The sequence below is a fragment of the Dermacentor variabilis genome, chromosome 1 (assembly GCF_050947875.1).
Source record: "Dermacentor variabilis isolate Ectoservices chromosome 1, ASM5094787v1, whole genome shotgun sequence".
Taxonomy (NCBI): domain Eukaryota; kingdom Metazoa; phylum Arthropoda; class Arachnida; order Ixodida; family Ixodidae; genus Dermacentor; species Dermacentor variabilis.
Window position 1 is genome coordinate 204,158,562 of NC_134568.1, and position 10,112 is coordinate 204,168,673.

At 49.0% G+C, this 10,112-nt stretch overlaps 1 protein-coding gene across 1 annotated transcript in view; it reads right to left on the reverse strand.

Annotated features, from left to right (window-relative positions):
- The window catches only part of Prm (Paramyosin), a 32,301-nt gene extending 24,610 nt beyond the window's left edge, over positions 1–7,691 (reverse strand). The window contains exon 1 of the mRNA XM_075703520.1: positions 7,435–7,691. Coding sequence (XP_075559635.1) covers positions 7,435–7,536 — 102 coding nt within the window. The 5' untranslated portion in view covers positions 7,537–7,691. The remainder of the gene's footprint in view (positions 1–7,434) is intronic.
- Positions 7,692–10,112: the final 2,421 nt, after the last annotated feature.

Genomic DNA, 10,112 nt, shown 5'->3' on the forward strand with positions numbered 1-10,112 from the left:
CGTCTTTCCGCGTGTTCTCTTTAATGGCCTTTGTGGAATGCATGGTGGTGGAGCGCTATCTTTGTCGATCTAGCGTTACGCTTATTAGGTAGCCATTACCTTTCTCGGGAATGAAAATCTTCGTGAGTTTTGCAATTCAGAACCTTCTGCAATCAGCTTTTAAAAGGGTTTGGGGCATCACGCAGTAAAAGATGAAGAGCTGACACTGCTTCGCTGTGTCTTCTGTCGTCTCAAGTTTTTGTCTGCCGCAGTTGAAAGTTACTTTTTCCTCCTAGGTTTTTCTATTTGCATGTGCGTTTCTCTTCAGCGTTTTGCCTGACAGCGCGCTGCCATACTGAGCAAAGATAATGTGTTTGGAGTGGAAAAGAAAAAAAGAACCAAGGGGCGGAGCAAATGAAAGAGAATGGGAGAAACGACTGGCCTTACGAAAGCAGTCTAGAAATCGAGTTTCACCGTAGGACGCGCACGCACAAGGGAGGAATCTTCTTTCAGGCAGTCAGAACGCACCGCTGGCCTTTTTGTCGTTGCCTTTAAGAATGTGTCGGAAATGCACGACTGAGTTCCTTCTTTCCAGTGGATTCTTAGCGCTGAAGAGCAGAGGAATAGCGCGGCTTTCCATAATAAACGCTAAACGAGCTTCCTTTGTCGAGACATGTCTTTTGATGCCGTCGGTGCGGTACCAGCAGAAGAACCAAAAACATTTTTCGAAATGTATTCTCTGCCCATATTTCGCAATCACAGAGAAGTTGCTTCTAATTAATGATAATAAAAATCGGCTACTCAAATAGCATGGCATCCTTATAATTCAAATGTATGAACTTTCTTGGGGTCTTGCTTTTTTTTCAGTTTTATGTCACGACATGAAGAATAGCAAGCATAACGGAAATTTACATGAATTACGAAATATACCCTGCTTAAATTGCGCTAAAATAATTCCAGGTTCAACTCGCCGCTTCTTCCAATCGCAAGAACGGGCGCAAAGCGTTTATTTTCCTTCTTCGTGTGAACGGGGACCCAGAAGTTTCTCTAAGTTTTCATACTTACAGCATGGATAATGTCTGTTCTAAACAGGCACTTCATAGTCGGGAAATTGCAAGTTTTGCAACCTCCCCAGTTTCCGTCGATACTCCGGCGTATTCGTGCTCGCGGTCATTGCGCTGCTAACCGGCGAGGGCCTGGCGGCCTGACATTTCATCGCAGCGTCGAGAACAGTACTCGAGTATGCGTAAACCGACAGCTGTCGCGTTCGTGGAAGAGCTGCCCTGCTTCGCCTGACGAAGGACACTCGACCGTCCATGGACGGACGCGAGCCTTCCTCGTGAAGCCCAGCACCGCTACTAATCGGGCCGAGCGACAACCGCGAGCCTTTTTTGCCATTCCTACTGCAGGCGGGCGGCGACCAAACTGGGGAACGCCTCGTTGTCGGTGGGCGTAAATAGAAGGACAGGTCGGCCGGAAAGGACGCCTGTGACAGAGGTCGTTGCGTATGACGTGGCGGCGCGTTGTGCGCGGCGCTCGAGACGAGGCGAGGAGGAGGCGCCGCCCGCCCAGTGAGCCACGCTCTGTTTCCAGCCGGCAGCGCCGCCACCCCGCTGCCCAGGAGGCCCTGGCAAGCCGAGGAGACCTGCTGGCGTTTATAAATACACCCGGCGGGATCTCCGGCCAGTGGCCAAATTTAGCGTCGGAGCCGGCGACGGTTCCTCCGTCGGTGGTGTGCAGCACGCGAGCGCGCGCCTTCTTGGTGAGCTCACGCCCGATCGCTCCTCGCCGCCTGAAATTTTAGAGCTGCCCCTGGCGCGAGCGCTCCCTCGCTGGGGGTCTTGCTGGCATACGGTTGGTCCCTCACCGGCAGGTAGCGTACGTCAAAAAGAGCGGTGGCCTCCGAAGGCCCTAAAGGTCGCTGCCCCGGTGGCGGAAGCTACGCCAGGTCACCTGCTTGAGGCCAGCGATCTTGGATGCGACGTGCCAATAACGTGCCCCGATTCCCTCTCATTAGGCCTTTGAATCGCACGGTGCGACAGCCGGCTGAAACGAACAAAAGCCACGTTTCCACTTTTTCTCCGCTAAGTGCACACAGTTTTTGCACGCCCTTGTGCATGGGTATCAAGACAACGGATAGCTTAGCGTACTGCGCTTTGCGTTCCGACGATGGCGCCCTGTTCTTGTGTAAGACGAGTCGAGTAATGAACTCTGAATTAGCAGTGTGCGCATTCTTCCGGGCCGTAACGCCGAAGCGATTATTGTGATGATGTAGGTGGAGATTTTTGGAAATAGTGGCACGTAACCACTCTGGGTGATTAATGCACTTAGAGATAAACTGAGAATGGGCTTTCACTTCCTTTTCGGCATGTCGGCCGCAAGAGGCTCTCACGAATGTTATTATTCATGGCTGCGTAGCTCAACTAGACCCAATTTCGCAGCATATGGAAACGTGATCTCAAAACATTAGCTGATTGTTGACAAAATTGACTCTACAGTGTTTCACACATCAATCACTACAGTCCTTTGCGTTTCATTTTGTACCTTCTGGTAATATGTGTGCGCATTTCCTTATAAGCATCGCCCGTAGTTCTTGCGTGGGTCCGTGTCTTTTTATCGTGAAAACATAAAAGGAAGTGAAGTATCTGGTATCACGTAGGATACTTAGTCCATCATAATTAGGCTTCGGCATTAGATCTGGAAATTTACCGTGCGGCATCCGCCATAAGCATTAAGAAGCAAGTATTTCTAATTCATCTTCTTTCAGTTGCACTAACTAAATGGATGACAGGGTGGTCTACGTACATTTATAACATTTTATTAGTAATATATCCTAAAACCTACTGATGAAAGAACTTGGCGATATTTTGTGCGACATTTACGTATAACATAACCATATGTCGTTCTTTTCTATTCCGCATTGTGTGACAACTTCGGGGTCTTACTTAACACGTCAACTTACCTACTTCGGTCAGCGATAGTCGTAAGTCACTCAACAAAAATGAATACCAATGTTCAGTTTGTTCGTGCAATTTTGCGTGAATAGAACAGAACCCGGCTAGGGCGCTTACTCCGGATTCCTCCATCGTCCATGCTTTACCTTCGAGGCTTGCGTAAAGCGCATGTTACTTACACGAAGCGTTGAGAATTGCAGGCTGACCCAAGAGCCCACTTAGAGCACTAAATTTACTCTTCTATACTGAAGCGTCGTCTTCTATACTGAAGAGTCGTGTATATATTTCCTACTCCCGCACTTAGGGCGCCGATAGGTTGCCTCACGTGATAATTATCGGTCCGGCGAAAGTCAGATTCCTGAAGTGGTGCCATATCTTATTCCCTTTCTTATAGATATCGTCAGGCATGTAGTGTTTGGTAGCAGTAATGTAAAACCAAATGCGCAGTCGTAGGTTTAAAGTGCGATCATTACTTATCAGTAAAATAATGCCTGCTGTCCTTTCCATGCTTTTGTCCTCCAGTTTAAAGGCAAGAAATTGTTTTCAAATCCGAACAATCATCACGAAACAACCTCGCATTGTAGTAGTGGTGCTGGTAATAGCGGAAGCGACAGCTTAGCTTGATACCCCTTCATATCAAGCGGCATATCACCAGATATTTGCGTTTTAGTGCTGTACTGCCACAAAACAAGGCTGCTTGCTTACTGGGATGCATGGGTACGATACCATAATGCTACGTTGGCACCGCTCCTTGAATGCCTGCTATCACACTTCGTGCGTGTGACAGAGCATGTGTTACCTCCTGCGCGCCCTCGTCCGTACAAGGCGAAAGGCTGTCACCGTAACTTATATGATGCAGAATTGGCTGTTCAAGCCCACTGATGCAGGCAGCTGTGCCCCTCGCGACTGAAGACGCACGTGCACCCGCACTTTGTAATGCTGTTGGCTGTCTGCCCTAATTTGCACATGGGCATTACTATCGTCAGGACAAGAAGAGGCGCGACTCAAGTGAAACTTTGCAGGGGATAATGCCATACATTTTGCCTAGAATTATAATTTGGCTACGGTATTATTTTGTCGCATAAAAATTTGTGTCAAAACACTTCACTCTTCCGTTACTTTCGGCATGTCGCATTGACGGCCATGAACCGTCAAGTGCGAGAGGATGAATTCACTAACTTTGCTGTTTTCCACGGTATATTCTTACACAAAGAGATGCAGCCTTATGCAATTTTATGCAACGGTAATGGATCGTTAATCCAACGATAGGATACCCTAACTTTACTACCTTGGCTCAATAGTTTAACCTTAATAGCATAGCTGAATTGTCAGTCTGGCACCTAGGATAAACCATATCACTGTACTTGAACGGTGCCTTTTGAACCGCAACGACGACCCTGTCGTAGAGCATCCGCCTATAGAGGCCGGAGTTACTGGGCTCAAACCTCAGGGCCCCCGACAGCCCTTACTTTTTTTGTAATGTTAAGCATTGTCTCCTGTTTTGGTGCTCAGCTGGGTGTGGTGGCCCTGCAGGGGTTTTTCAGCGTTGGTCTCGGAGCACCTTGCTTGGAACAACAGGCGGCCTTGTAGTAGACCATCCGCCGCTTCTGTGGGATTGAGACCAGAGCTGCGGCCAAGAACCTTCCGTAGAATATGTACCAGTGCATTGCTGACCAGATGCACGGCCGCAAGGGGACCATCAACGCTTGGAAAAAGGAGCATCCCCACACAATAGATGCGTGTATGCCACATGGGACATTGCTGACATAGTACTGCCACACATCTCCGGCACAACATTTTGAAAGTGCACGCTAACTGTTACGAGTTGTGAAAATCACCCATTTTAAATCCGTTTATTATTAAATTACCCACTGCATCTTGAAGTGGCTGAACACAAGGCAATGCTTAGCCTTTCTTAGCTTTCCTCGATTTACCTAGCCGTTCCTGCGGTGAGGTGTTGCTGCAAGTGTTACCCTACGCTTCGCCACTTGCTCCCCAAGCAGCATGAGCCAGGTGGCACCACTGATACAAGCCTCCGGAGGTTCCAAGTACGTTCGAGCTTGAAGAGCAGCCGCGTCCTTTCGTAACGGTCTCTTTTCGCGCTTCCAAATTGAGGCACGCCGCCATAGGACGAAAGAAGGTCATGTGAGTTTTGTCTTGCGCAAACGTTGGCAGCCATGCATTTCAGTGCTCGAGAAGCTTACGTCGTGTCTGGCGAAAACTAGACCGAGACACTAGAGCCACTTGAAGGCCTGTAAAGCGGCCACTAGCCTGTTCCTTCGGGCAGAACTTGCAGCTTGTTAGAAAGCACAAGGCAGTGTTTTGCGTCTTGCATGTTGGTGCTACGACCCTCATTCCTGCATTTCAAAGGATATTTGCGCCTGCCTCTCAACTGCTGCTAACGCAGATGAAATGATTGATTTCTACGCTCGCAATGCCATTGATAGTGTTCCGATATTGATTACAAAGGAAAGTATTACGTCGAGAAAGGGGGAATATTATGGAAGAGGCTGCGTAATTTTGTTTTCCTACGAATTCCGAACGAGAGTAGTTCTGATTCATCCTAAAGTTATTGCCTTTCATAAATACGTCTGCCTGAGGAGTTCCCTTTAACATGATATTATTGGTATTCCGATTCAGCATATCAAGTTTATTTTCCTCGAAACATAGGTATCCTGATAACATATGCGTGCAGTATGAGCATTTAGAATACTCTAGCAGAATATTTGTTTCAGAGCTCTAGGTCGTGTATTCTTGCCTCCCTAAAATTATCTGTTTGATTAATATTATCAGTAGAAATAGCCTTCACTCTTTCTTCGTAATGTTTTATGTATTTGAGAAAAGAACGCGCTGAAAAGTAAGCAACATTTTAACCCGCTTTTTCACTTGCCGATGCTCAACAAAGCGAAACTCCCCGAAACTCGATGCCATGACCAAATGAGGTGTCGTAATTTTGCGGGTCTCGTACAAGCCGCCACTACCCCCTTTATAGCATAGATACAAAGATCCAGCAATAATATTTGCCGTCCGAACAGGTCTCGCAAACTGGAATTATTGCTGACTCTCACATCTCCTTTAACGCTTTACAGCACTTACGTAAGCATTCACTGAAGGTCAATGACTAGGCCAGCAGACGAATAGACGAAGCTTTGCCAAGTGCTTGCTTGTAATTGAGCATTCCTGGTATAGTGCTCCCAGCTTTCATTTTCGTAGTAGTCGTTGTGAATGCCCGCCGCCTCAACCTAACAGCAATATTTAATGCGTTAGCTTTCTGTGCTCGAAGTCGGAGATACAGTATTTTAGCAGTGTTAAAGAGCGGAGTCGTCGCTCTATGTACGTTCTATTCGACAGAAATCAAGCTCTGCGCAATCCAAGCTTTACAACAACAGGCACATCGCGCAAACAATGGACACTGAATCAGTATAAGCATGTGAATGTATTTGAAGCAGCAACGCGAGTTTGTTGAGTACGCCTTGCGCCCGATACTCCCTCAGATCCGGATCGAAATGTGAGGCAAAACCTGAGCAGAAAGGTATAGCCAAATGCATATATTCCTGGCTCCCGCAAATTGGGAGCTTAGTAAGTTGGCCTCACTCTACCAAGCCGCTTGTAGAAAGAAAGTGAATAATCGTGTTGCCGGCAGTTCTCTACCATGCTCACTCGGTCGGTCGGTCAATATAGTTGTGCAAAACTAATATATGCGTAGTTATTAATACTATATTCACGCATTCGATCATTTCCTTTTTTCAGTGAAAGTGGGAACGAGCATGTAGGTACACTGCTACATGTGTTCTGTTTGTTCAGAGGCTTTCAAGCAAGCTGAACGTCTTTGAATTTTCCCTCAGTTTTCTCTGTTTCACTGAGTAATATTCCGCCTAGCAACGAAACTTTTTCACTGACACACGACATCTGCGCACTTCATGCGGACTAAACTTTAAGATCTACTTTTAGTTTCAACAAATATCTATTGCGTTCGCAGTGTTCTGCAAGAGAACTGCAGAAACGTGCAGTCACAACGGGTGCTGATATTCTCAAGACGGAGTCTAACTATCCTTCAACATGCGCTCTTCTTCCCCCTCTGCTTTCATGATTTCTTTCTTTTTATATATGCCTCAAAGCATACCCGTGACGGTCACTGCGTCCTGATAACAATTAGCTAGCTCCATTGCATTCTGGTGGAGTGTACTCGACAAGCGCACCGAGGCGTCGCCTCAGCCATTGCCGCCGTTTCGTTGAGAAGGCTTGACTTTGTCAGGAAGACAAGTCTCCAAACTGAAACGTTGGCGTAGGTTAAGGCGAGACCAGGGGTTGTGCTCAGCCCAGGTAACCACCTCCGGCACCCCTTCCTATCGCTGCCAGTGAGCGTGGCGTGTAAAGCGCCCGCCTGGACGCGTGAGCGAGCGCCGTCGATGTCAAGCAGTGCGCAGACAAACCGCAGCCCGCGAAAGAGCGGCGGTTCGTCACGCGACCAGCCACCGGCGCGTGCTCGACGCGTGCCTACCTCAAGCCTGGTGAGCGCGCCGAGGTCGGTGCCATATTCGATGGAGATATCTCCAGAGCCGCCGGTGCTCTTGTACATGTACTTGCTGGTCCTGGCAGACATGGTCGGTCTTCTTCAGCGGAGCCGAGTTCGTCGAAGTGGAGTCGAAGTGTGGGTAAGGCTGGGGTCCGCGCACCGGGGAACCAGAACTCACACACCACACCAGTGAGCGGTAAGAGCCCTCGACGTCGAAGTGAGCAGAGCACGGGATCGCCACTTGAAGGTCCTTCCAGAGGGCTGACTTGGCCGTGTGAGGGCGCACTGGTCGCCTGCAGCCAACAAGGTGCTCCTGCGAGGCTTTAGGCGCGTTGCTTTTTTGCTGCGCGACCGGCCGGCTGCAAGAGGGCGGCTCTGGGCGGCCCGTTTTGGGACTCCGCGCTCCGAGCTCGGATTTCCCGGACCGGAGCCCTTTTTGGGAAGCGCGCCGTTGGCCCAGTGCGCGAGCCGCGAGCATGCCTCGGAGACGGCGCTCGGCGGCCGGTACGCTCGCGCTGCAGCCGCAGGCGCGCGAGTTGCTCGCGCATGGCCATATACGCGAGAACAGGAACGCACCGATGACGGGCGGCCAGAAATCGCGCGGCCGCTCTCGGACGTATACGGGCCGTCGGGAATGAAGCATGACGCCATGCTTCGGCGGGAGACACGCCGATTTTGACACATACGGTGATGCACGTCGGTGAAGAGAACAAAGGACGCGGATATTCCAGTAAAAAAAAAATTCTCTGGAAATAAAGTGACCTGTTGGGCTTTGTTTATTGTATCTTGGATCGTTGTCGTGCGTTTTTATTGTAATACCTATTTTATGTTTGCATGGAAATCAATATTGTTACATTCATTTCTAGTAGTCTAGACTATGTTTAAAATGAGTTCGTAGAAGTACTTTATTGTCTCACTTTGCTGAGAAAATCTTGTCTATTGAAAGACGCTTCACATAGCAAATTACAAATTTAAACAACTTTTTTTTCCTTTAATGGGGGCTCAAGCGTTTCCAGTTCGAGGTGTGATTGTTATCCGGAGCTTGAGATTGTTTTTACAAATCTACCTCATTGATATTCCGTATCAAACATGCCAGCGCCTTCGCGGCTGGCACCTTGAGTGGGCGGGGCTCACACCACATGATGCCTACCCCGTAGGAGTGGCGCACATCATCTGCAGTCGATTGGTCCAGGCGGCACGATTGTTACCAAAACAGACTGTCTGGCTCTGGTCGTATCGAAGTCCGCGTGTTCTCGCAGCCGCAGCCCGGCTAGGCGTAAATGACACCTCCCGCTGTCCACACGCCGTACACGTAACGGCACACCTGGCTTCGCCAAGGCGGTTTTCGGGGAGCCGCCATTTTGGAATCACCTTTCCCAGCGGCGTCGTGGAATGTGACCGGCAAAACTTGAGACTCTCCACTCAAAAACGTCGACTTGCTGCCGCAGAGTTCGCCCCCATCTCCTCGTCTTCGTCCCCTCCACGCACACTATCTCCCTCTCTTTTTTCTTCCTCCTCTCTTACACTTTCCTCGGGTGCTTCAACCGCTCTGATTTGTGAATCCTTTAAAAATAGCCCCCAGCAGTTCCTTTTTTTCTTCTTCTTCTTAGCTTGCGACTCCTCCGCGCGTATTTTTACTTTCCCTGCTTGTTTCCGCTGCGGCTCGCTTGTGGCAACTTGTCTCTCAGTCTCTAGCTCCTGTCTTCTCCACGTCTTCTTTTTTTTCTCACGTCATGAGCACGAAAAAAAAAAGAAATGACAGCCTCAGAGTTTGCTTTTGTCTTTGTCTCCGTTTCTTTCTGCATTGGTCCTCGCCGCGGCAGTGGAAGCAAGCAAGCGCCGGTGTCACCGCAGCGGAGTCATCCTCACTGATGACTGGTGTTTTGGGTCTTGCATCGGCTGCCGAGAGCAAATAGGAATGCAGCAGAAGAGCTTACCGTTTGCTCTCAGAGTTAAGTCTGAACGGTTTGAGCTTTTTGCGGCCGTAACACTGGTTCTAAAAAGAATTACCCGAGAATTCGAAGGAACGGACATTGCTTGACCACCGCAGCTGTTGCACCAGTCGTTCCGACATCTGCATATTCAGCTGGTTTGCCGTTGTCAAGATGACTATGCGTCAGGAGGACGGTTGCTTTTCCCTGCGTATAATTCCATTGGAATATATTGTTCGTCGCTATGCCGGAACTTCAGACAACAGAAAATCGATCATTTTAGGACCATCTTCACACCGCGAGCAGGTTAGCTTGCTTTAGTCTCGATCGCCCAGGAGACTATGCCGCAAGGGGCAGTCTCTCGCTCGATCGAAGTGAAAGAGCAGCACGTCGCTACAATCTTCAGCGCAACTCGGCGACCTGAGAAGCATTTGCAAGACCGGCAGAGCGCAGAACGACCTTACGATGATAAGCACATGCGCTATATTTCGTCAAATGTAAGTGATTACTTCTTGATCTTTCAATGTTGGACGTAGGCACACGGTGATCAAGCGCCCCTACAAAGCGTTTGCTCGCCGAGCGCCTACGATTAAGGGGCCGAATTCACAAAGATTTTCGTTCGTAAGTGTTCTTTGCCATGGGGCGGTGGCGTTCTCTAATAATATGCCCAGCATCAGGATTGGATTGTTTTTGTGAGTATACGTGCAAAGTTCCATATTTAGCTGTGACGGT